This window comes from Phoca vitulina, unplaced genomic scaffold, assembly GCF_004348235.1.
Source record: "Phoca vitulina isolate PV1807 unplaced genomic scaffold, GSC_HSeal_1.0 scaffold38, whole genome shotgun sequence".
Classification (NCBI taxonomy): domain Eukaryota; kingdom Metazoa; phylum Chordata; class Mammalia; order Carnivora; family Phocidae; genus Phoca; species Phoca vitulina.
Window position 1 is genome coordinate 13,071,709 of NW_022589741.1, and position 26,596 is coordinate 13,098,304.

The window sequence follows — 26,596 nt, forward strand, 5'->3', positions numbered from 1 at the left end:
AAGATTTTCGGAGTATAACTGACTGCTGGTAATCCTAATCTCCTTCAGGATGGAAATGAACGTACTCATGCATTATACAAAGTGATGCAGGAAAACACCGGGGATCCCTTATGACGCTGGGATATTCTGTACTTAGCTTGTTAATGAGAGGAGCAGAGTAATAATAATGCCTCACATTTCCATCATCCTTGCTGAGTAGCAAGTGCTTCTCTCATCCTCACATGTGTGTGCGCACACGCATTATGTGTAAACACAGCACATACATGCATGTTTTTATCTTCCCAAGTACTCTGCAAAGCATCATTATTCCTCCTGCCCATTTTTCACAGAGGAGAACTTAAGAACCTGGGTTCAAGGTTACGGCATTCGTGATAGAGGCGAGTCTGGAATCGAGGGGCGTTTTTGACTCTTGGTCCAACACCATTTACACAAAGCCGTATTTCCTTAGCACTGGCTGATTTTGTTCTACTGCAGAAGTTAAAGTGGGCTATTTTGATGACAGGAAATTCTGGTTTCCAAGGAACCATGGTACGAATAGGAGAAATGGGAACTGTCCTTACCGACTGGATTATGTAAGCGCTAATTTCCTATCGCTATCTTTTTATTTTGAAAGCAGTCCCCTTAAGGACCAGTACCCGTTCCCTACATCCTTCTCCCCCACAAGGTCCTGCAGGTCTTCTCAGGAATTCTTTTTCTCTTAGGAACACAGAGCCCTGACTGGAAAAGACACCGTCCCTGAGTTACGTGAATTCGGGCAGACTGGCCCGGCACGCTTACCCCGAAGGGGCTCTTACCTCGGCTGGACACCTTATTTCTACTGAATGCAGCAGCTGACTGATGTCGGTAGGGATGCATCCCCAACTCCTGCGTGTGGCTCACAGTCCCCAGTAAAGACTCGGGGTCCCCGGGTCCGCCAGTACTCAAGAGCAGGGGGCTGTCGCGGCAACCTTTGGTCACTGTGCTGGAGCTCTTCCTGTCCGGGAAGCTGTCCTTGGCCGCCTCACAGGAGCACTCCTCTTCCATGCTCTCGGAGCGCAGGAGGGCCGGCTGCTGGGCGAACCCGTGCGCGGGGCTGGGGGGCGCGGCCGGCGCCAGGCATTCCTGGGCCCTGATCTGTAGGAGATGCTGGGGGCTGGTGTGGTGGTGCTGATACGAGTCAGCATTCTGATACGGTAAAGCCTGGCGCTCTGTCATGGTCTGTCCCCCGAGACCGGGAGCCAGGCTCCCCGCGTCCCCCTGGCTCATGTGCCGGAACAGGTCGTGGTAGTCCTGCTGCGGCCGCTGCCTCTTCACGAGCTGCGCGAACTCCGCCGGGGGCAGCCGCATGTCCGAGTGGCCGCTGAGCGAATGCCGGGGGGAGAGCAGTCCCTGGAGGATGTGCGGCACCTGCTGGTGTCTCGTATAGTCTGGCGGCGTGGGGGACAGCAGGGCCTGCTGCAGGGCCGACGCCGCATAGTGCGCTGGCTGCTGATGGGCGCTGGGAGGGAAGGTGGGGAATTGGTCAAGTGGAGGGACTTTCAGGGCTTGGGTTGGAGGGAACCCCACTCCTGTTGAAGGGCTGTAGCTGCTGGGGGAACCCCGGGACGGGTCCGAAAACAGATGGGGGTGTAAGTGCGCCTGGTCGTAGTTAGCAGGGGAGAACCGATTCCCGTTCGAGCTGCAGACACAAAAGGGAGTGAGTACCAGGCATCCGCGTGACAAGTGCGCTAGAGTCCCCTGGGGAACAGCTACTCCTCTTCCTCAGTAGGGAGCCCCCCCTCCCCGGGACAGGGAAGTGCGGTGTGACGGGGAAGATGGGGATGCACGCAGCATCCCGACTCGTCCTCGCATTCGCTTCTCCGGTCACCTCCGGGGGACACGGGGCACCGTGTGGGGGACAGCTCCAGCTCCAGCTTCAAGAGAGCGACTTGGCCTATTTTACAGCATCTCTGAGCTACTAAGAAGCACCAAGCTCTTAGAATAAGAGTGACAGAGGGAAAGAATCCTAAAAAAATAGACAAGGGGTCTGGCATTTTTAGAAATTCCTCTAACAGGCCATTTTCTTCTTTGGAGACAAATAGGAAGGTAGCTCTGTCATTTTCCTTCTCTGTCTCATTATTAGCACTTTGATCCTGGGTCAATAAACAGGTTTCAAGTTCATCCCACACCCACCCCCGATTTTGGAAAGGGTGAGACGAGCACAGCCCAGCCAGACTCACTCTCCTCCCCTTCTCCTCTCTCGCCCTGCTAAGGGGCTTCCTCCCTCCTGGATCACCTGGACAGACGGCCGGTGCCTGCCCGCAGCCTTACCTGTGGGCCTCTGCGCTGTCGGCACTCAGCTGCTTGGACAAGGGGCGGTGCCCGTAGCTGAAGGTGGCCATCAGGCTGGTACGGTGCTGCATCTGAATCTGGCTGGCACTGGGGCTGATGGAGAGGCCTCGCCCGGCAGAGCCTGCAGCTGTCCCCGGCATACTGCTGAGCATGTCAACGGGCTCCTGTACTTGGATGGTCACCTGCTGGGACTGCGGAGGCTGCTGGAGGCCCAGGCAGGTTAGGGCCACGCTGGGAGGAGGGGAGCAGTTCTCGGGCTGCTGCTGGAAGACTGCGCCTCGGGACGGTAAGCCTGGAAACTGGGAGGGCGACGCGGCGCCTGGAGAGAGAGGAAACCCAGCGTGACCCGATGCCCGGGTCACCTGCCGGCTGGAAGCAGGAGGAAATGGTGAGGACACTCACACTGGACACCGTCTAGATCAGCGCTTCGCAAACTGCAGCGTGTGGAGAACTTGTTAAAACACAGATTTCTGGGTCCTACCCGCAGAATTCTGGGTGGGGTCCAGGTGGGGCCCCAAGAATTTGTATTTTCAGTAAGTGGCTCTGAAAGGTGGTCCTGGAGTATTCTTTGAGTAGCTCTGATCTAGGGCAGAGCTTAGCAAACTCAAACGGACATACGAATGGCCCAGGGGTCTTGCTGAAATGCAGACTGTGATTCAGTATGTCTGGGGTGGGACCCGAGACTCTACTTTTCCTGCTGATACCGTTAGTCAGGGGACCCCACATGGAGTAGGAAGGGCCTAGAGACCAATCCAGACTCTTCAGGGGCTCTAGATTGTGTGGCGTTACTTAAGAGATTACCAGTTTGGGGAATACTAAATCCTCAACTCATTGGTCTCTATAGACCCGTACCAATTCGGGTATACTCATCTCAACCTCCTCCTAAACACCCACAAGAGAGGACCCCACATGTACGATGGAGAACCAACTAGAGGCATGACGGTAAGGGAGGTTCTGGTAGCAGCTTTTTTTATTTGGTAGGGTCGGAGGGAGTTTTATTGAAAATAATTGTAATAGTTACCCTTTATTGAGAACTACCTTGTGCCAGAGACTGTTCTAAGTGTTTTTCATGTATTTATTCATGAAATACTATTATTATCCCTATTTTACATTTGAAGAGGCTAAGGCATGCAGAAGTTAAGTAACTTACCTGAGGCTGCACAGCTAAGGTGCTGGTGGGACCAAGATTCAAACCAAGGCTGCCGGGCTCGAGAGCCTATACCCCAAATACTATTGCACACCTACAACACTCAAGACTAGGACTCATTTTCTCCATGTGGCTTATCATGGTTCAGTCTAAACCTCCACACTCACCGTGAGACTGGATCATGGCACTGCTCAGGGGGGGAGGACTATTACTGGGTGGTCTGAAGAGATGGTTGTTGGGGTGGTTGGGGGGTGGGCTTGAAGGCTGAATCCTTAACCTTAAAAAACAACAAAACCAGATAAATAAGTAAATTTCCTGAGGTGACAGTATAACCTTGACCTTGCTCTCAGCCATACGCTACACATAAGCAGAAACGATTTCTTTTTTAAGTTTTGATAAGCCTCCAGGCTAGAAAAACATACGTACATCCCCCACCACAGTGTACGCAGACCTATCCACATCTTAGTTCACCAGACTTCCCAGACAAAGAGAGGCAGAGGGCATGTGGGCCTGGGTCTTGGCCGGTATGCCTGTCAGATTACTTTGTCTGTGGGGCTAAGAAAAGGCAACGGCATGGGACTGAATACAGTTAGGATTTCAGGGAGGCAGCTGACATTTAAACTGATCTCTCTGCTTTTCACAGAGGTTCTTCCAAGATGGATGCTGAAGTCAGTCAATCCCTCCCATAAGAGGCAGGCCAAGGATAGCAATTATAGAGACAACGGCTGGGGCGTGAGACCAGTGATTCATTACCTCTGGAGCTGGTGGGTAAGAAGGGCTGGCTGATTTTCACATGCAGCCTGAAGAGGTGGAGGAGGCTGAGGAGGACAGATGGAATCCTAAACATACGGGGGAAAGGAGAAAAATAATTGTCAGCTTGAGGATCAGTCAGAGCTATCCTCGGGAAGGGAAGAAACAGAAAGAACTATGTGACCGAGGTTTATGCTTCTGTGGTTCGTCCAAAAGTTTGATTACCTTTACTCAAACAAGTCAACCATAAACATGACCCCATCCTGCCCTGCAGGCCAAGCAGCCTGCGAGCAAACGCCGGCAAGCCGGAGCGAGCAAGAGGGAGGGCCTACTTGGATGTGCTGCTGGAGGGTGTGCTGGTGCTGCTCCTGCTGGTACAACACGTGCTGCTGCTGGGTCTGCTCCAGGGCCCGCTCATCAATGTGCCCCCCGTACATCTTCTGCAGCTGCTCGCACTCCTGAAGGGAAAGCAGGGAACACAGATGGGGCGCAGCCGGGCCCGCCCCATGCAGGGCCGTCAGCAGACGCACATCTGCCCCAAGGTCTCAGGGGCAGGAAGAGCCCCAAGAGAAGAGCAGTGTCCTTAATGAGCAACCGACCCAGCTGTATATAGGTATTCGTGTCCTAAATACGTTCACGTTCCGTGCCGGGTGAACGAATGGAAGACACCAGGGGTGGCCTGTGGGCCAGTGGAAGTGTCCGGTGTGAAATCTGTGTGCAGAGCACCTGCCGCTTGAAGCCTGGTCATCAGGAAGGCAGAAAGGAAACTGGCCCTTAACGGAAGCCTGGAGGTACCCTTCCTTCCTCTGGGAGCCCCATCCCATACCCACTGCAGACCATGCCAGGTGGCAACAACGCCGAGCAGGCTGCAGCAAGACCCAGCGCCCATGACTCATGAGAGGAATGCCAAGGCTGCTTAGAAGCACCTTCCCTGGGGCTTCCCACCGAAGCCCATGCCCAGGAATCCCTCTCTGAAAATTACAGAGACGGGAGGAAAATCTAGGCCCTTCGGGGGTGGGGGACGTGGGGGCCGTTTGAGCCTGGGGAAAGCCGTACGTACCAAGGAGTAGGGAAGGAGCGTTAGGAAGCTACACGGATCTGAACCTTGACGGGGACGGGGCGGCGATTTGCCCGCCCGCTCCTGCACGCGCTACTGCTCGGCGTGCCCGCGCTTCTCCGGAGGGGCTGCCGCCCCCGCCATTACCTGCTGCAGCTGTCTGATGCTACTGCTGCTTGCCAGCTTCTCCAGGTGAGCTTTGAAGGCCTGGACGCTTGCGGCCCCGTCTGAGAACCGGCGCACGGGGGAGAAACGCTCCGTGGGGAGGTGCAGGCTGCTGGAGTCCTTGTAGGTGGAGCTGAATACATGGGAAGAGAAGGTTAGGGACCAGGACTCAGCGGCTCGGACCAAATCACCCAGGGACGGCTGTTCCAGAACGCAAAGGTGGCTGGCTGCTCGAGCAGCCCTGCGCATTACGCCATCTCCAGGCCGTCTCCAGAGGCCGGCCGCGGCCCTAGCCTGCTGCCCTTCTGAGAACTCCACCTGCACAGCTTCCACTTCCACTTACCTTTAGCTGGCTTACTTTCCAAGCCTGGTGAGGTCCTGGGATCAAATACATCCAAGTTCTTACAAATATACTAGGTCAGAGACAGGAGCTTCTCAGTGGCCCTCAGGCCAAGCTGCATAGGAGATCTGGCTTTTATAATCACGTCTGTCTAGTGCCTCTCGAAATCTCAAATCCACTGTTTGACCCAGTTTTCCCTGAGCAGCACTCTCCGAATGACCAGAAGGAAACTATGGTCAGCTTTGTGGCAAAGGCCTGGCTCGGAAGTCAAAGGTTCTGGGCTAGAAAGTGGAGGGTGGAGGTTCAAGCAGGAGGATGGGGGGACTTTTGAGCCCCAGATGGAGACAGCACACTCTCAAGGAATGCGGGCCTCAAGATCCTGCGTGTGTACCTGGTCAACGCAAATACAGTTGGCCACTGTGAAAATTAACTTCCCAGAGCAGCACGCCTCCCCCCAACCTCCTAGCGAAAGAGGAATCGTGTGGACAAAAATCCCACTGCTCAGTCAGAACAGAGCCGGGATCTTACAGAAAGAAAGAACAAGCTGTCGATAAGGAATGCCGAAGACAGCATGGGAGTTAGACGCTAACACCTCGACCCTTTACCTAATCAGAAAGAGATGCTTATGGGTTGAGGTAAGCAGATAAAAGACTGCCAAGGCAGCATTCCAGCAGCTGATAGAAAGGACCAGGGTTTCATGTCCAGGGCAGAGATGGTATCACACCGAACTATGGGTGAAATGATGTACCCCCTTGCCAGCTACTCACTCTGGACTGAAGCAGAGCAAGGCTAAGGAAGCAGGTGGACAAGCGAGTTCAAATACAATGCAGACGGGGAGGGTTGGGGGGGGGGGGGGGGGGTGCTGATGACTGTGCGGAGTGGTCCAGGGTTGTGGCCGTGGGGGCAAGCCCTTTACCCTCACTTTGCTAATGATGACTTCGGTTTCAGGCTCTACCGGAAGCTCGACACAGTGGTGCGCTGATGAAATGAGCACAAACACACATGTGTAACACAAAAGACGCATGGTTTTGGCAGACACTCTCCAGAAATGGGGATCACGAAAGCTGCCCTCGGGAGCACTTCCTCCGTACTTCCTATGTTTCTACTTCAGGGGTCTGGAGTCAAAGACAGCAGATACTATTTTCTCCTAACATTCGACCCTTACGCTTTCGATATTTTCTGATAATGGACCCATTTCTGATTCACTCAGAAAGCTGTGTTCTGCAAGGGGTTCATTCAGCCTGTCTGCACAAAACCCACCCTCCCCCCTCAGAGCCGCTCTCCCAGGCCCGGGTATTTCGTGACTTTTCCAGAAGCTCGGGTTGTGCAGAGACTGACCCTGGTCAGTCGGGCACAGGAACTTCAGAGGAAGAGTTCTGATGGAGTTGCTCATTTCAGAAGCACTCACAGGATCCACTGTGTTTTATTCTTATTTGCAATCATGTTCAAACTCAGGACAGCCCCATATCAGGCTGACGTTCCCACTACACTTTTCAAATAGGAACTTGGTTCCCCACCTAGATAAAATCCATCCTGTGTTCGCTTTTTAAAATCACGCTTTTTTTTTTTTTTAGCTTTTAAAATTACACATTTCCAGGATCGAAACGGTTGATCAGAGCCCTCTTCCGTCTCCATGTTGGATTTCATGAATTACACCCCAGAAGAATAGATGTATATATGCTACTCTTGAATCATTTCCTCTAGAAAATGAGAGGAACTCAATAATCTGTCTAGGCCACCCATTTCCAGTGTTTTCTGGCCCTGCAAAGGCGCTCTTGTCCTCTGCAGACTACCTTCAGTCTCTCGCGCTGCCGTGTTTTTACAGGAATCCCACCAAGACAGGCTGAGTTGCATAAATGCCCCACCTTGCACAATCTGCCACTCATCAAGTATTCATTCCAGTTCAAACTGGCTTGGCCACAGGAAACCCTTGAAACACTCCACCACGAGTGTTCACACGAACACAGACGGTGGACACATTTCCAGCAGGCGAGGCCCGGACGGTGACTGTAGGCTGGGCGGCAACCACACACACAGGGAGCTGTGGCCGATGTAGCCTTCCTCACTAGACACACGGACACAGGGTAGAAGACCCGTGAGAGAGGCTGTGGAGAGGCGCCGATCTCCACGCTTCCCCCGACAGGAGGGTCTCCTGAGGAACACGGACGATGAAACAAGCACACCCGAGGGACTTCGGCTGGACAACAGACCCTGACAGAGGCTCAACAACTGCCAGGCTGTGGAGGCAGGGAAGACAGAGACAGGGAGAAAAAAGAAATAAAGGTTCTCTTGGCTAACAGTGGTGAGCTCAGCGTTGTTGAGAAATCATGGAAAATTGAAGCCGGGGGGGGGCTTGGGGGGGGGGGGGGTTGTGGGAGGGCACCTCTCCAACCATCACCCCAAGTCCCTTCTCTTGCAGTGCCCTCACAGTGTAGGTCTGGAGAGATTTTCCTTAGGAAAATACTGTCCTTCTGCGCCGGAGTTTTTGTTGGAGAGCCGTCATTCCTGCTACTCCGACCAGACCATTCTGACTGTTATTCACAGTCGTCTCTAATAGCTTATCTCCCTTCTCCCAAGAGTGCCAACAGGGCGCTAATTCAGACTCCGTCTGCGCAGAGTCCACGGTCTCTGCTGATTATAAGGACGCCCGATGGGTAACTCACCACAATAAAAACATTGTGTCAAGCTTGCCAGTGTGAGCTGGTTATGAGATTTCATAACAACACATTTATAAACTTCATTTCCTTGGAACCTGACTCCTTTTCAACTTTCTCAAGTAAGACTGCTTTCATTGGCCTCCCAGCAAGATTGAAATAAAATAAGCTCAGCAGTTGGTGGTGGCCTGGAAAGTGTGGCCCACGAGCTTGGGGACAGCTTTAGAGGGGACACAGCCAAGGGTCTTAGTCATCGAAGTATTCACAGAAGGTAATCACCTTCTTAATCTAGCCAAGTGTCACGCCCCTGTGCTTCCAGGCTTACTTGGATATTCAGTTTTAAGAAGTTTTCTTGGCCAGGAAGAAGGTTAAGCTTGTTATTTCTTCAAGAGGATGAATTACAAATGTAAGAGAGACCTAGTAAAAGATTTCAGCCATCAGAATATGCAAGAATGACTTCTTGAGCACAACACTCAAGAGAATGCAGTACCTCTGCTCTACCATTCACAAAGGGATGTACCTTCCTCCATGTCCAAGCTCACTGTTCAGTGGTAACATGGTAAGATATGCTCATTCTTTTGAAGGTGATGGGTTATGAATGGTCAAGTCTACCGATAAGGCTACAGATCCTCCCATGTCCAGCTGTCCTCTGAGAACTTCACTTCCTCGCAGGTTTCAAGTTCAATTTCATCTATGAGTCAACACCTAGAATCACGAGAATGAACTGCAGACCGTAAACATGTCTACGAGGTAATGGGAAAGAAGAATCTCACATGGCCCTGTGCACTGCTTAGTGCAAGGAGCTGAGAAGATGTAAGCTCAGGATGCTACTTAAAGCCTCGATGCTCGTCACCATCACTGTAAGATTAGCAAGAAGGGTGCCTGCCCGATGAGCCTCAAGGAGCTCACATAGCTCATGTGGCTACTCACCGATGCTGATCAGGTACCAGGTGAGGGGGCCAGACCCGGGAACGGAAAGGTTGCTGTCCTAGCTGCCGTTGTAGGTCCGGTGGGATCTCAGCTGTAGGGTTGGTCATGGCCAGTGTATGTCTTTTGGACCTATTTGCCAAGTACCTGCAACAAGCAGGAGCACATTTCATAGTAAAAAAGACAGACAGGAATATTCCTCTGCAAGAAGCATTAGAAGTTAATCCAAAGCACTCAGAATGAAATAGTGCCAGAGCAAAAAGGGCTCCATGGCAAACAGACCCCTGGCTGGATGAAAGTGAAATATGGTCAGCTGGCCAAGAAAAGCTGGCTTACCACTCAAGTGGCTGAATTTCGAACCTAAGAGTAGCCACTAAGAGAAGAGAGAAAACAGATGTAGCTCACAAAGAAGACTGATTTTCCTTCCTTCATTCCATTCGATAGAAGGATTTATTTCCCACTTGCTTTTCTTCTTGTCCCTCCAAATTTCCAAAATACAAGTCAGAGGAAATGAGCCCTAAGTATTACTCCTAGAGATGAGCCAAGAGAGACAGATATTCAGAAGGACTCCAAGTACGTCTCTAGATCCCAATGGCCCCCCCCAGGTCTTGAGATTGTCCTCATTTACAAGTCACAGCAAACAGATCCTTCCCTTTGAGGATGAGTGATTTCCAAAACTACCCCTCCTCTCATGCCCCATGATTGTAAGTCAGTCATCAGAGAAGAAAAACTGATGTTGTCCCAAGGGAACCACATTCTCTAGAGGATGAAGAAACGAAACTGCATGATATATTCAGAATTGGTTTTTTTGGCGGGGGGCGGGGGGGGGGAAGGCAAGGCAAGAAAACAGAAGTTTCAAAGCTAAGGAGTTGACAAGCTGATGACTTTCGTTCTAAAGATCTATCGGATCCACTACTTAGTTAATACCAAAAATAAGCCATGGGTCCCCCTCCATCTAGCTGACGGCTTCCTTGGTCACTGTGCTCTTCTCGGGCATGCATAAAAGAAGCATCATCCCTCTCCATGACGTCAGGACTGATGGGCACTTTACCCTTTAAATGTTGGTCTAAAGAAGAAAGAAGGTGGAGCTGGAGGAAGGAAAGTCCAAGACAAAGAAGATAAAGTGAAACGCTACTGTATAATGAAGGGACAAAGGCAGTAAGTTTCCTAAATTTTTTTTTTCATGGCACCAGCAGGGGCCCATCTGCGACATCATATACCCTATTATCAGCAAACTATAGAGACAATAGCATCGAGAGGGGGAAAAAAAAAAAGGTTACGACGATTTTTCTTCTATTGGCTAAACTGTAGGAGGAGCTGGCCCACCGGCCACCACCTTGTTCTCCACTCTTCTTTCCAAATGGGGCCAGCTTCTTTTTGAATAGCAGCCCCCATACAGAGCTACGGTGGGTAAGAAGAGAGTACTGGCCAGCCACCGTCAGGTTCTGAGAAAGTGCTCCTGCTTCGTTCTTAACTACTTTGCCTCTTTCAGCTAAAACCAGTTAACAGACTATGCAGCAATTAGTGGTACGTAAACTCGCCAAAGGGTGAGCCGTGAGTGCTTGAATACCCATTTGATAAAGACACCCAAAGTTTCCCCAGGAGCCCGTGAAAACCATTTTATTTCAACTTCCCTCAAGGGAAAAACATATAATTTTGAAGAACACCTGTATTTCTGGGAAAATACATGCTGGATTCTGGTCAAACCCCCCCTCCCCGGAAAATAAGAAAGACGACTCCCACAAGGGGGCATGCATGGAGCTGCGGACCACGGCTAATGGGACTGAGGTAAAACGAACAGCACAGCATGCCTGATGGTCACTGCCGTTTTCTGTGAATTAGGCATCTCTCAACAAGGTTCTGCCAGCAATAGATATTTGCATCTGTCCCTGGCCCGAATCCCATATTCTTTTTTTCATTATCTCTTTGTTGGTACAAGGGGATGGAAGAAGCATACAGCACACAGTACGAGAGGTATTCATTCTCCTGGAAAGGAAGAGTCCATGCCAGAGGTCCATGGCCAGACTAGCTAGGATCACTGTCATCCCAAATCTCCAATTCCTTTTCAGTAAACAGTTCTTGGCAGGTAGGAGCAGGCTTTGCGCCTTGTGAATACTATCAGAGTTGCAATATGAAGGCAGGGGGGGCAAATAAGGAAGGAGGGAGGAGAGAAAAAGTTCTTATGGTTATTGCTGTCACTTAGGGGACTTCCAATGGCGCTTACAGAAATGACATTTTCTGGGTAGTCTTCTGTTACTTCCATGTGGGAACACGCCATCTGGCTTGAGCAAAGAGACCACACAAATGTTGAAGCTGCACTGTGCCACCTCCTTGGGCAGAGGTGACCTTTCGTTGGTTGCAGGGGAGCCTGCCCAAGGACGTTCTGCAAGCACCGCCAGATGTCACATTACCTCTGCACAGCTTCCTGATCCGGCTCCCCGTCCGAGCTCTCCTCGTCCACAGGGGTAACTGCCGGCACCGCCTGCGGGGAGACAGGAAGGGAAGCTCAAGGGGGCGCTTCTTCCGGAACACCGCCTGTTCCAGAAACGGGGACGGGGACAGGCCTTTCTGTTCCTTTTATTTACAAAACCTTTCTAGGGCCCCCAGGTTATACGGAACTTTCATAGGCCTTTCTAGCTTTCCATTTTTACCTTGCTCAGGTGATTTTAATTTGCATTTCTTCCTCTGATTCATCTTTGTTCACTCATCCAACAAAGAGCTGAGTGCCTACCATGTTCCAGGATGATACAGGAATTAACATAGGTCTTGCCCTCATTTTACAGTCTAGCGGAGGACAGAGCCAAGGAAGCAGACAATTACAGAATGGCATGACCTGATCCTCTACTGGGGCCCTTGAGAATCGAGGAAAGCATCCTGGAGGATGGGACACTTCACCTGAAACCTGAAGGGTAAACAGGAGCTGGCCACGCATAGAGGAGAAGGCTTACAAGCCTCTGGGGTTTCTAGGCTGACAGAAAAGAGAAGGCCTGCAGGTGTCTGGGGACCTGAAAATATAGCAGAAGCTTGTTTACCTGGAACTTCTAGGAACTGGCCTGTTGTTTCATATTAATGTTACCACCAGTGTTTAGATGTCGCTTGTGCCAAAAAAGCATCATGGTTTTTTAAAAGTACATTTTGGTACATAACATATAATTGTGTAGTTGCAATTCAATGCTTTAAAATAGCTATTACCCACCAAAACACATATGTGAAACGAGAACCACCACAATGCATGCATTATCGTGACTCCCCTCCTCTACATGAGCACTTTCGAAGGCTGTGCATCCTTCATAGCTCCTCACAGCCTGGTGGCTCACATAATCACCACGCCTCAGGGACTAGAGCAAAAACTGTCATACTTTGATTACTATGAAAGAGCTTTTTTAAAAATGGAAGATCATTACAAAACAGAACGAAAACTTTGGGAATAATCCCACTGTTTAAATGCTAGGCTGTCTGGATCCCTTACTACAGTTCCACGAGCCTGGAGTGAGCAGGGTTAGGCAGGACGTGGCGACAGATGAGGCAGGAGAGGGACAGAGTGGCCAGTTACAGATGGCTTTGAATGCCACATTAAGTAGTATATTTTGAGGAAGAACAGCGGTGAATCACAAGGATTTTTCGGCAGGGATAGTATGTTATAAGATTTATACTCTAGAAAGCTAGCTTGCTTGAGTTGCAGTGTAAAAGGGCTGGTGGTGGGGATGAGGAGAAAAGACTGGAGGTAAGGAGGCTAGTGAGGAGGCCCCTGTGTTAAGTCTCGGCAAAGGATGACAGTGATGAAAGGAAGGAGCAGTGGGGGAGGACAGAAGGAAGGCGCTGGATAACTGACTTGATATGGGGATGAGGGGGAGGGAAGAGTTAAAGAGAAATCCCACATTCCTAGCTTGTGTGACCAGGAGGATGACATGCCCATCACTGTCACCCAGGAGGAGAAACAGGTTACCTGCAGTCATTTGAGGATATGTCAAATTCAAATTTGAGGACATGTCAAGTACTAGTAGGATAACCAACTAAATCTATGCGGTAGGCGGTCATCTATACGAAGTGGAGAACTCAGAAGAAAAGAGGGATCTGGGCTGGAGAATCATTTGGTAACAGAAATTATGGGAGCAGACAAGGATCAGCCAGAGAGCATATGTAAAATGAGATGGAAACAGGGCCTAAGATAAAACTGGGGTTTCACCAACTTCAAAAAACAAGCAGAAAGGGAACCTTAAAAGGAGAGGCGGGAAGAAAATGAGAATATGGTGTCACAGAAGCCAAAAGAAGACAGTATTTCAAAGAGAAAAAAAATGGTCAACAGTGGACTGATACAGTTGGAAGGCCCAAAAGATCAAAAACGTCCACTGGATTTATCAACAAAAGCTTGTTAGTGACCTTGGCGAAAACGGTTACAGTGGACAGAGGAGGTCACTCCACCTCCCACAAAGCTGTTCCTGATCCTTCATAACCTGCATCGATCTGGTCCTTCCCTGAACGCCTCTGCCACCACCTGGGCCACGGGACACACTATGGCGCTTGCTTACTCACACATGGTCCTTTACTATTATTCCAACACCGCACATATGCTGATCCTGTCTTCCCAACATGATAAGCTCAGTGAGGCCAAGAACTATGAATACAATCCTTTCCTTTTCCCGACAGGCCTGTTACTGAAAGCGGGGCCCATGGTGGACCTGTATCAGTCCACAAACTGTTCTGTTACCAAATCCATGATAAGGTTAGTAGAGAAATAAAGAGTAAGCTTTTAGAAACTTTTATAGCAATTTAACAGGGTAATTTTGTCTGCTGAAAATTTAGCCTTGTATTTTGTATGTTTTAAAATTTTTATATCTCTAATAATTCACTTTTGTTGTATTTTACAAAAGTATTAATCCCATGATGGAGTGAAGGGGAATAAAGGTCCTCCACCAGAGGTACGTTGAGAAGCGCTGCTCTAAAAACACCCAGGAAGGGCTGTGGGTATGATTAGCACCCAACTGTATGGTCCTGTGACAGTGAAGAAGGAACAAACGAATGAATGAATGAATTGGTTTACCTATGACAAGAAAGTAACCGGAAATAAACAGAACCCAGCAGAGCAAAAGAATCTCTGAATGTGACCATTATATATATATATAAAAAAGATGGGATTGAGAGACACTGACTGACTAGGTTAGAGCTTACGAAACCAAGTAATTGAGTGAGCGAGGTTGTACCAAAAATGCAAAGTAGTGTTCATCAAAGGAGAAAGGGTCGGTGAAGAGCAGTTCGTTCTAGAGAAAACATCTAGGCACCACTGCCCTCAGGCGGGGAGGAGTTACTGTGAGAGGGCCACGGGGACCCCACCTCTGGGGTCAGGCCATGGGGACCCCACCTCTGGGCCACAGGGCTGTGGCGGCACCCAGCAGCAGAGCCGGGAAGTGGCCCACTGAGGACGATCCTCTTCAGGAGCGGACTTCAGAGTGGCAATTGTTTGATTAAGTAAAGAAGTTAGCCAAAAATTAAGTCTGGAAAATTCTACGAGCCTGAAGAAAATGGGAATACGCTGCGCATGATAAGCTTAGAGGAAGAGGAAATTCAGACATTTAGGTGGGTGATCTGGGTCCCCAGCCCTAGGCCCACAGCTTCTTTATCAAAAGCCTCTGAGAAAGTAGGCTGGGCCCTGGGCCGCTACTCACTGGTGTCATGGTGACAAGTGGGGAGGGTCCCCGTGGGCGCTTCAGCAGCTGCTGGGCATGTAGCTGGATGTTGGCTCCTCCATCGGATGCCCTCCGGCCGAGGGGGCCCATTCCATTCAGCAGCTGTAGGGTGGGCGGCTGTAAGAGGGACTGCTCCTGTCGTAAGCACAACGGGCAGGACGGGGTGGTGAGGCGGGGAAGGAGGAGGGAGAAAAGAGCAGCCCTCTAAGCTACGGAAACTAAAGGATCCTTTAAGTATGTCGAGACTGATCTTCCCTCTCACCCAAGCTGCTGTGCAGGAGACATCATCCTTCTCTATAAGGATATACCCTTAAAACCTGGGCAAGGTCCCTCCAAGTCTCTCGAAGGAAGCTCAAATGTATTTCTCTGGGGTCAAGCCCTCTCCCACACCCAGGTACCTTGTACTCAAGTTGTCCAGTCGGTTGCAAATTTTGCATGGGCAGCAGGTTGTGCATGAAGTTCACGTTAGGGGCCACCTGGAGGAATGGAGCCTGCGGGCTGACTCCAGGAAAGCCAGGCAGGAGCTTCTGCAGGTCTTCCAGAACTTCCGTGCTGATAGGAGACAGGACGACAGAGAAGTTCGGTTAACAGTCTCACTCCAAAGTGCTCATAACCCCAAACTGATGAAACTGCTAAGTTTGGCACAAGTTTTATTGTTGTTGTCGTTGTTGTTTTACTTTTTTACTTTCCTCCTGAATTTGTACTTCTGAGACCCCAAAGCAAGTAGAAGTCTAGTGTATGGAATGTGGCTCTCTGCCATTTTACCATTTGGGACTGGGGTTTGCTATTCTTCGTTGACCACTCATGTAAAACCAACAGCTCTGAGCCAAGAGGAAATCCTGGCACCACTCCAGTTCAGGTTTTCAAAGCCTGGAGGTGAACAGCAAGCTTCTAGAGGACACAGACCATCCACTAAAACAATGGCCGCCCGAAGTAGCAACTGATTCACCAGGGAAAGAATGCAATTATTCCTGTCGGTGCTGATGGGACAGATAAGTGGTGGATGTGCACGGCTGTTGCGCCCTAACAGTAAGGTTCGCAGCACACATTAAAGTAAGAGATCTTTCCACGAACAGAGCTGACACAGGACTCCACCCCTTTGCAGCTGACATGGTCTTTGAAGCCAGAATGTTCCCCTACTGCCTGTTTGATCGTAGGCCGAGAATGAGAAACGTAAAGCAAACAATCAGCAGGCCTCAGGAGGCTTTTTTGGAAATCACTCAGAGAAAAAAGGTATTTATAAGAACACCAGTTTTGCCCCTAACTGAATTCTCAAGAGAACTCTTGCCATAACCTTCTCTTCCCAGCACAGTAAAGGAAATATCCAGAGAAGAGGTAAGGCTATTTTTAATGTTGAAAGTCTTCAAATGTAGAACAAAAACAGACTGCCAGCCTTCGGTACATTTCCCCATGTGAGGGCATCAGAGAGCATACTGCAGGACTGTTTTGGGAAAACGCTGTGGGAAACTGGTACTTACTTGGTATGTTTTTGGATTCTTGCTCGCTTAATTTAATTTTTAACTTACATAAATTACACCATATCATTTGTCCTCCCTTCCTAGATGAATCTTGCATTAGAACATGTAGTAAACAATATCTCTAAAAGCTGTCAAACTTGGATGAATTTTAAGGGGGTACTTTTATGTGACTTAGATCAGAAGATCTCAATTTTTGTGAGCCAAGATACTACCACGCTCTTCACCAAAGTATCATGATTAACGGATACCATGGTGGCTATCGGCCCACCATCCACCAGGGACAGCTCTGTAATACTTTGGTCACATCAAGTCTGATCTACCCGGGACCCTGAACTGGGTTAAAAAAAAACACATCTTGGCCACTGGATTCAATCTCATCTAGGAGGTATAACGAATTAGGGAAAATGAGCCATGGTAGGAACTCAAAGTCAGGTGGGAATTCTCTGCCATGGAATTAATCAGGGCTGTCGGCCAGATACTCACCGTGGGTCAGCCACGCCCACTGTGTGCCTCCGCATGGACAAATAGCGGACCAGTGCTTCAGGGGAGGGCTCCTCACCCTCATCACTGTCCAAGTTCACTGTCCCGTCCGGCTGAGGTAAAGGAAATACAATCCAATTAGAAATAAAGAGGAGTTCGAAATGAGAAGCCAGGAAAGGAAGCAAAGATACGGGGAAGAAAGTGGTTTTGGCTGACAGCTATCCGAGGTCACTACTTGCCTCCACAATCTGGTTCTCTGGGTTGATCAGCTGCACCTGGGGAACGCTGATGTTCATAGTGGTACCAGCCTGCTCCGCCTAGAAAGTAGCACATACGTATACATTCTTATCTTACATGCTAGATGGAAGTAATGATGGTCTTTCAAAGGATTCTTGGTTGCTAAAGTCTATGTTTCTACCTCTGAGTCTTTGGTTCCTCTGCCCTTAGAAGCTACAACAAGGAAGCATTCTTTAGGGAAAACAGTCTCTATCAATGATTGGCTGTTTCTTTAAAAAAAAAAAAAAAAAAAAAGCAACTCTTGTTGCCCATCCTGAGTACTGGAATACCCTTCCATCCTCTCTGTCAAAGAAAAAGGTTCTGACCTCTGCTTGACCTCTGACAAAGGAAGAGGTGACAGACAGGAGGAGCGGAGGTAAGGAAGAACAGGAAACTCTCTTGGAGTGAGTTAGTGAGCGCTGAATAACCATCCCCTCCTCCCCTGTGTTACTTGTCCCGATTCAGGTCGCTGGAGTTATTGCCCACCTGGACATTGACTGGTGCTTGAAAGGCCATGGCTCGGGGCATGCTAGGAGGTGCTCCGACACGCAGGGTTTTGTGTCTCTTATGTCGATCACACAGCAGGCTGTAGATTGCACTATAGTGATCATAGGCATCTGATCTTAACGACTACCAAGGGAGAAGGGAAAAGAGTAAAAAACCCTGGTGAAATGGCATGTCAATAACAAAACCCTCTCAACGGTACATTAGAAGACCAAAGCACCTTCTTGTCAAGGCTCAGAGAGGGGCGAAGGAAGAAGAACAGAGAGAAAAGGGAAAGTTCTCAGGAAGGAGAAAAGAGTGGAAAAGGCAGGACAGAGGGAATACGGCTACCCCTCGCTTTGTCCTCCACGCCTTTAGGGATACCTGTAGCGTCCGCTCTTTGTCCAGTCCCATGTCCTCCATGGCCAGGAGGACGTCCTCATTCAGGGGGTCTATCTGTCTTTCTTCCTTCAGCTGCTGGCATTCAGCTATTAACTGTGACATTAAAAAGAGACAAGCTATCAAAGCCCCAGTTAACCATGTCGTGATGGCAGATGGTCTATAAGGAACTAGCTGTTCCGTGCCCCTAGCTTGGGATATTTTTGGCCTCAGACAAAGCCTAAGCAAGAAAGTTCTAGGTACTCAGCTGTAGGCAGACAAGATCCCCGTTTTGCGGAGGTCCTTTGGGATGGCCAGAATGGTTTAAATAAAGCTGTGCTGCAGAAGCCACTGAACTGAACACACAAAGACAAGAGGAAGGAGCTATCCCCGTGGTCGATTAGCGGCAGGAATGTGGGCTATACGGTTTCAAAAGCCAAGGAGGGACTATGATTTGGCGGCAAGTGGTAGGCAACTGGTATCACTACTCTCCAACAACTCAAGCGGCTTTAAAATTCCCTCCTGCTTGCTTCCCTTGCTGCTTCAGTAACACATCACAGTTTGCTCCCAGCACCCGCCCTTTGCAAGTCGCGGCCTAATTACAATCTCATGCAAAAGAGAGAGCTCTGAGCGGAGCTTCCAGAGGCAAGCAGAACTCAGCTCACCCGGTCAAAGTTGGGATCCGCGTCCCCCAGCTTCATCCACTTGTGCTTGCAGATCTGCTCCATTGAGAGGCGCTTGTTCGGGTCTAACACCAGCATGTGGCGGATCAGGTGCTCACACTCTGCAACAGACACAAAGGGGCCGCCTTCAGTCTCAGCGAGGGGGGCACCGGTGCGGCTGAGGAACTGGAGGCAAGGCAAGCAGATGGACTCTTCAGCTCCTTGCCTCTCATTTCTCTTGCTTGCTCCTTACCTATGTCACTGCTTACACCACAAGGGAACGGGCAAAGGCAGGAAGAGGCGAAGAAAAGTTGGGTTAATACCTTCATTAAAAGTCTGACCAGACAGTTTAGGGATAATCCCTGGGTCTCACTTATTTATATTATGTATGGCCCCATTTAATGCAATTAATAAAGAACTGAATGTCCTCTGGGGGCACCTGGGTGGTGCAGTCAGTTAAGCATCTGACTCTTGGTTTTGAATCAGGTCCTGATCTGAGGGTGGTGGGATGGAGCCCCACGTCAGGCTCCAGGCTCAGCGCGGACTCTGCTTGAGATTCCCTCCCTCTCCCTGCCCCTCCCACATGTGCTCGCTCTCTCTCTAAAATGAATAAATCTTAAAAAAAAAAAACAAAAAACTGAATGTCCTCTAAAGAGATTCAGTATCTTACAAGGTCCTCAAAACATTCAGTTCTACCTTCCTATATGTATTACTACGTGCCTACTAATGCTTCTGGCTTGGTGTCCAGAGCTCTCTTCAAATCTCAGAATTTAAATTTCCAGTGGTCCAAGGTGTGGGGGAGAGAGGCTCTGGATGCTCCTTCCTACACACTGGGACTCCGCTGCCGGCCTTATTTGTCATTTTCTCAATGTGTATTTAAACATTCACAGGTGCATACAACTGGGCTCTTGAGCTACAAAGATTCAGATCAGTATTTTTCTTTGACGGTTCATACTAGATACTATGTTACAGAACGTACAATGGATTCACAATCAAGAACCCTATATTCTGATTTCAAAACCACTCTCTAAGTTTTCTCAAGTGTAAACTGGGGGTAGAGGATGATGAGGGAGGAGTCCTTGTGTTTGGAGGTGGCAGCAAAGACAAGAGCGAGCAGCACTAACGGACACTCTCCGGAGCACTTAACAACTACTCTTCTTTCATCTACAGCTCACGGCAATCCTAGCAGGAAGGTCCCATCATCACTGCCATTTTAGAGATGGTAAAAAAGAGGCACAGAGAAGTCAAGAAATGTGTCCAAGATCTCATGGAAGTCAGGTCTCAAACCCGACGACAGTCTGACGCTTCGGCTACTGCCCTTAACCGCTAGGCTGCCTCTGGACTGTGCAGAGCTGTGGGCAGGATCCGAACTCCTAGCCAGTAATTTAGCCTCTTCATCCAAGCCACCAGCATCCCTGGCCTAGACTACTGCAAAAGTCTCCTGGCCGGTCTTTCCATGTCCACCCTTGCTCCTTTACAACTTGTTTTCCATAGAGAAGCAAAGGGCATATTTCTAAAACATAAATCTGAGTTAGCACCACCTTGCCTACAACTCTCCAGTCTCTTCCCACAACCCAGAGCATGAAGTCCGACGTCCCCGGCCCCCAGGCCCACATCTCTGCCCCTGGCCTCGCCTACTGCCACACTCCCCCTGGCTCACGGAGCCCCGGCGGCACCAGCATCCTCTCTGGACGGTGCACGTGTCTAGCACATTCCCACCAGCGGCCTTTCCACTCGCTGCTTCCTCGGACCTCACATGGCTGACTCCTTGTCACTCAGGAGAGGACTTAAATGCCACTTCCTCAGAAAGCTCTTCCCTGCCACCTCGTCACTCTCAAGTGGGCCTCCGGTCACCCTCTATGCCACCACATGAATTTTCTCCATGCAAACGACTTCTTTTGAAGCTATCTGGTTTACTTCTTTATTGTCCAGCTCCCTCACCACAATGCAAGGCCCGTGTCTTTCTTACCTATGTTTCTGGTACCAAACCTTCAATACCAGAGATGGTGATTACACCTAACTGGCGCTCAATCAATAGCCACCGAGTATATGAATCAATATTTATTGAAACTCTAGTCAAACGAGATTGTGTTTGTGAAATGCTTTTTAAAACTGTAAAATTCTGGGGAGCAGGGTGAGGGGGTGGGTGAGCTGGGGAAGGGGACTAAAAGGCACACATTTCCAGTTATAAAAGAAGTAAGAAGTGGAGAAGCCATGTACAGCACTGGGAATACAGGTGAGGATCGCATAACCTCACCCAGCCACACAGAGATGGTAGCGAGATTCTTGCGGTGATCGCGCCGTAAGTGTAAACACTGAATCACCATGTTGTCCACCTGTGACTAGTACAGTGATGTATGTCAATTATGTTTCAATTAAAAAAAAAAAAAGATATTTTAAAAAACACTATAGAATTCTCTGTAAGATACAGGTTTTAAAACGGTTTCCATTTCATGACATTGGTCCTGAAAATAAGACTGGCCAGTGAGGACAGTAGTAACCAATCAGTGCTAATTTTAAAAGACTTTTTATGTCCAAGGCACTGTGCTTAACAACTTTATTTCATTTACTCCTCTCAACAACCCTAAATTAGCTTCTATTATTAGCCTCCCGTATAAAAGAAGAAACAAGTGAACGTGCTCGACACTGCAAAGTAATGGCAGGGCTGGGGCAACAGAGATAGGCTTCTCACCACCCGTGATACATCTTCACGTGGATATAAATCCTGTTTGATCTATTTTTCCAGAGTGAATTCAACTCTGCAACCCCACAGTTTCTGCACCATGTGGCAAACACCATTCTAAATCACCATATTAAAAGGAAAACAAAGAGTAATTAAGACAATGTACTCAATTCTAAATTTGTTCTTGCTTTAAAAGAAAATACAAAAAGAAAAGTCCCTATATCAACATGATTTTATAGCAGGCATCAATTTGTTCTTGCTATAATTTATAATTAAAAGTATATTCAAATGCAGTGTAGATCCTAAAACCTATATGCCTATGAAAGAGTAAATGCCATCTACAACATTATACTTTTATTAAAATTATGTTTCCAAAGTAGCCAGGCTACACCCCACACCTGGAGCATTTGTATAGATTATAAATATCTTTGACACACACCTTTGTGATCTGCAGTTACTTGAGAGGAAAAAAATGTTCCTAATTTTAAAAAAGTTACTACAACTGGGGTGCCTGGGTGGCTCAGTCGGTTAAGCGTCCAACTCTTGGTCTCAGCTCAGGTCTTGATCTCAGGGTCATGAGTTCAAGCCCCATGTTGGGTTCCACGCTGGCGCATGGAGCCTACTTTATTTATTTTTTTAAAAGATTTTATTTATTTATTTGACAGAGAGAGACACAGCGAGAGAGGGAACACAAGCAGGGGGAGAGGGAGAGGGAGAAGCAGGCTTCCCGCTGAGCAGAGAGCCCGATGCGGGGCTCGATCCCAGGACTCTGGGATCATGACCTGAGCCGAAGGCAGATGCTTAACGACTAAGCCAACCAGGCGCCCCTTTAAAAAAAAAAAAAAAAAAAGAGTTACTACAACTGAAGACCCCCAGGTAGGGAGGAGGCCTGGGCCTGATTGGAAAGTGGTGAGATTTTTGTTCAGGCCTCTAGATGGCGCCCTTCTGTTTTCTCTCAGTTCCCACACAGCATGCAGCGCATAAAAGGTAACCGCGTCAGTCCTCAGTCAGATGACCAAGGCAGAATGACGTTCAGTTACAGGCTTGTTTTAAAACAGGATTTTCAAGGCAATTTCCTTAAAATCAAAAGAAATGAACACTAATATAGTAAGCCTTGCTTAGAAGATATAGCTAGTTCAATTTCAGGATCTTGAAATCTTTATTCAGTCATCCTTAATCATGATTTGGTTTCAGATGCCTTGAAAACTCTCCAGAAAAATGCAAACAAGAATTTATACACAAAAATTTGCATGTAACTTCAGTCTGTTCAAGGAGCCCTCGAATCATGCCATCGATTCCCCCGATGGCTATAGGTCCCAGGTTAAGGCCTCCTGGTGGCAGTGATGGTCCTGAGGAGACAAGTTTTTATCTTGTATGCCTATGCCCCCCATAATATCTCTCATGCAAAGGAACAGAAATCTCACACTTTCCATGTGTTGCACAGATGGTAAAATATGACAAAATGCAGAAAGCCAGATATTATCATCAACTCATACTTCCTAAGTGTCCTACATAGCTCGTGAAATTAAATTCAGGCTCGATGGGAACACACCGGTCTACATAAAATATGGAGAGAGGGTGAGAACAAAGGTAAGCGATGCTCCCAACCTCATACCACAAGCAACCATGGGGCAGTCAATTAAAACGAGTGGAAGGAAGCAAGGGCCTCCGATGAAAGGGTACACGCATCAACTTTTCCAGCTGCCAAGTCCTCTATTCTCACGTCACCAACGGCCCCGTCCCTCGTCCCCGCCCTCGGCTAGCGTCTGCAGGAACAGGCTGCTCCGTGTGCGCATGCCAGAGCACCCAGCAGTGCCTGCAGCCCCCTCTTTCATCTGCCCCGCACAAGACGCATGGGATGCCAGGCGGTCTCTGCAGTGCACATCGCCCGGGGCCCTGAAACCCAATCTGCCACCAGCTCGCTAACTAGAGGATGCTCTCGGGCCCTGCCCTGCGGCACTGAAAGGCGTTGGGAAGGATCCATGGAGAGACGGCTGTGTCAGGCCAGGCCCTAAAATGGGAATGACAAGGAGACTGCCCGTGTCATTCCATCTAAGAGGGCCAGGTCTTTAACAACTTTTTTCTTTTTGAAACTTGATGATAAACAGTTTTTCTCTAAGAGGTTCAGAGTATCTCGTCTGGGTTGGGAGGCAGGGGGTGGGGGAAGTAAAGGGTGAGCAAGGGGAATTAAAAACCAACTTCAAATTCACCAAAAGTAGTTGACAGAAGTTCTGTCTCCAGCTTCAGACCAGAAGAAGAAATGAGTAACTTTAGAAAGAATTTCCGGACTCAAAGTTTGAGAATATGGCCTCTGAAGACAGGTGAAAGGCCAGTAGGCTGATTTATCTTGGAGACGAGAAGGTGTATGTAGGTCAGCAGCAAGGGGCATACTTGGTGTTCTTCAAGTATCGGAAGGGTTTTTAAAAAGAAAACCAAGTGGATTTATACTATGCTGTTCCAGGGGCCTGAATCTGAGATGATTAGGAAGTCACAAGTTCAATGTAGGACAAGTCTTTCTAATTGTTACAGGTGATCCAAATTCCTGGGTCAGGGTCTTAGGGATCTGAGGAGGGGCCCCTTAGGGAAGCGAGAGGGGCTGTCCAGTGGGCAGGGCCCCATCTGCGGCACAGCTAATTTTATCCATTTTATAGATGAGTGTTCTGAGTAAGAGTTCGCTTGCAAAGTCCAGAAACAACTATCCTGGAAAGGATGAACTCCTCGGTCCTGTCCAGCTCTGAAAACCATGTAACTGTGAAACGGGAATGATCTATCCTGGGAAAGAGCATACTTATTATCACTAGATGCGCTGAATCAGAGGCTGGCATCTGAGACGTCACTAAAAGGGCTCCCAGCATTATGTCAGGAAGACCGGGAGTCCCGTAAGGACGGAGCCTGCGTCTATCTGCCTGAGCTGCGTACCCCGGTGCCCACCACAACACCGCACAGGCTAACAGCCCTCCAGAAGGCTGAGGAGAGAAGTACTAGACTGCATGCCTGCTACAGCTCCTTCGAACACATTTCCTCAGCAGGTCCCAAGAATCCACAAGAGAACAGGCCTTCTCCAGGCTTCCAACCAGAAAAAGCAGACAACTATCCTTTTACAGAAGACAGAGGTGGCAGGGTTTGGGGGCAAAAGCCCAGACCAGATGGTTTCCAGGGCCTTCCCTTATAGCTTTAGAGTTCTTTGCCTCACACAGGGGCACCTACTCACTGATCTTGTCTGAGGCAGAATACAGAATAATCTGTAAATCAAGATTACCACGTGGGGACCCACAGATATCTGCAATATGGGCAAAGCCTTAGCATCAAGATTATGTTACAACAAACCAAAACTCTTAGCAGATAAGCCTTCCCCATAAACCCTGTGGATTTGATTGAAAGTATTAATCATATATCTTTAGCATGTTAACAGAGTGAGAGTGAGAGAGAAAAGAATAAAAAACATAAGGAAGGAGGGTATGAAAGATTAATAGAGCAATTCCTTCAAAAGTATTACTCAATAATAATTACTAACATTTATTGAGCATTTATATGCTAGGCAGAGTGCTAACCACTTTAATTAAGCATTTAATTCACACACCAACCTCTATTACCATCATACCCATTTTAAAGATAAAGAAATTAAAAATCAGAGAAGTTAAGAAATTTGACCTGAAAATAAGAGGCAGAGCCAGGACACAAATTCTGGGCAGTCTGACTCCAAAGTCAGAGTTCGTAACCCACATGGCACCTAAAATAATTAATTCTGGATAGTTTACTTAGTAGCTAGCGTATCTTTAAAAAGGCAAATCAAATCAATTTTCCTTTTCTGACGATCGAATGCCAGGTACTCTTCACAGGCTCTGTCACACTAGAGCCGCCTACAAGCCAAGTTCGGAAAAAAGCAGGCTGTGAACGAGCCAAAAACAATGTTAAGGGGGATGGTAAGTTGGATTGCGAGGAACTGAGAAGGCAAGGACATTGGGGTACGTATTAAATGCACCAACGAAGAGCGAACCCAGTTGACACACCCGGGTTGTTGGTGCTGATGGAGACTGATGGCCAGAAACAACAGGCTTCCTCCATCAAGGCGCCACAGACCAGGAGAAGGGGTGGGCAGAAATCTGGGGAACTGAATCATCAGCATCTTCAGGCTGATCCTATGATGGAGGGAATGCCAATGGTCCCTTAAGCCCTTCATGTGATGCCAAAGGATGGGACATGGCAAAGCAATCATTTTCGGCTCTGTGGGCAGAGGAGTGGTCTGAAAGAAATTGAGTCATAGATTTTTTTCTGACCACATAAAACTGCTTTGAGCTGGGGAAACAGAAGACATCTGTGTGCCAGGAGGCACGGGAAGAATGCAAGGAAGACACAATTACTCAGGAAATTCTTGCTCCTTGCAGGTGCCTGGAAGAAGGGTATGGTCTGGTGTCACATGAGTACATTCCAGTCAATACCAGGTGCGTTCAAAGGTAATTCCAAAGAGTTCTTTTTTTTTCAATCATTTTAACAAACTTCTTAATAATGTTTAATTCCCCAGAGCAATTCAAATTTCAAAGACGGCTCTATTTCTCTCAAAATCCTTCAGAAAGGAAACAAAAATAAATTGGCTATTAAAATCTCTAAAACGTCTGCTTCCTGGAAAACAAGTAACCTTATCATTTTTTTTTTTCAAGTTAAATGGCACTAAAGTTTTACACGTTTCAGAACCAGGATACTATGGGATATACTGCCAGATTCTCTTATCCCAAGTCACCTTGCCTAGCTCAGGTAGCAGTCTGGGGGAGAACATACTATGAGAGCAAATGACAGATGAATGGTCTGCAATGACCACCTCTGGATGGAGCGGACTGGGGCCCAGAAGAGTCTGTGCCCTTGCCATGTGTGTTCTGGATTCACAGCTCCTCTTTAATGCTATCTGCCTTTTCCCAAAAGGAAAACCAGGCACCAAACATGCTGTTCTTCTTAATGAAAAGAAAATATAATCTGCCATCACGTCCTTGTCCTGTCATAATCATGGCCTAAAAACAGCGTGACTCTCTTGCAACATCATGATCCTATAGAAAGAATTAAAAAGTCAATCAAAAACACATCAGAGGGGTTATTGCCAAGATCTCCTCTTTTGGTAAGAAGCTGGCCA

At 48.4% G+C, this 26,596-nt stretch overlaps 1 protein-coding gene across 5 annotated transcripts in view; it reads right to left on the reverse strand.

Annotated features, from left to right (window-relative positions):
* The window catches only part of SIK3 (SIK family kinase 3), a 238,493-nt gene that overhangs the window by 12,337 nt on the left and 199,560 nt on the right, over positions 1–26,596 (reverse strand). Inside the window, exons 7-21 of one of the 5 annotated variants that reach the window (XM_032427722.1) lie at positions 18,795–18,913; positions 18,136–18,246; positions 17,755–17,898; positions 17,232–17,309; positions 16,996–17,105; positions 15,433–15,586; positions 15,014–15,169; positions 11,762–11,832; positions 9,354–9,497; positions 5,412–5,562; positions 4,540–4,665; positions 4,211–4,296; positions 3,625–3,734; positions 2,290–2,629; positions 795–1,657 (exon numbers count right to left, since the gene is read on the reverse strand). In XM_032427722.1, coding sequence (XP_032283613.1) covers positions 795–1,657; positions 2,290–2,629; positions 3,625–3,734; positions 4,211–4,296; positions 4,540–4,665; positions 5,412–5,562; positions 9,354–9,497; positions 11,762–11,832; positions 15,014–15,169; positions 15,433–15,586; positions 16,996–17,105; positions 17,232–17,309; positions 17,755–17,898; positions 18,136–18,246; positions 18,795–18,913 — 2,763 coding nt within the window. The remainder of the gene's footprint in view (positions 1–794; positions 1,658–2,289; positions 2,630–3,624; positions 3,735–4,210; positions 4,297–4,539; positions 4,666–5,411; positions 5,563–9,353; positions 9,498–11,761; positions 11,833–15,013; positions 15,170–15,432; positions 15,587–16,995; positions 17,106–17,231; positions 17,310–17,754; positions 17,899–18,135; positions 18,247–18,794; positions 18,914–26,596) is intronic. The other 4 variants (XM_032427723.1, XM_032427725.1, XM_032427726.1 and 1 more) reach the window with 4 other exon arrangements.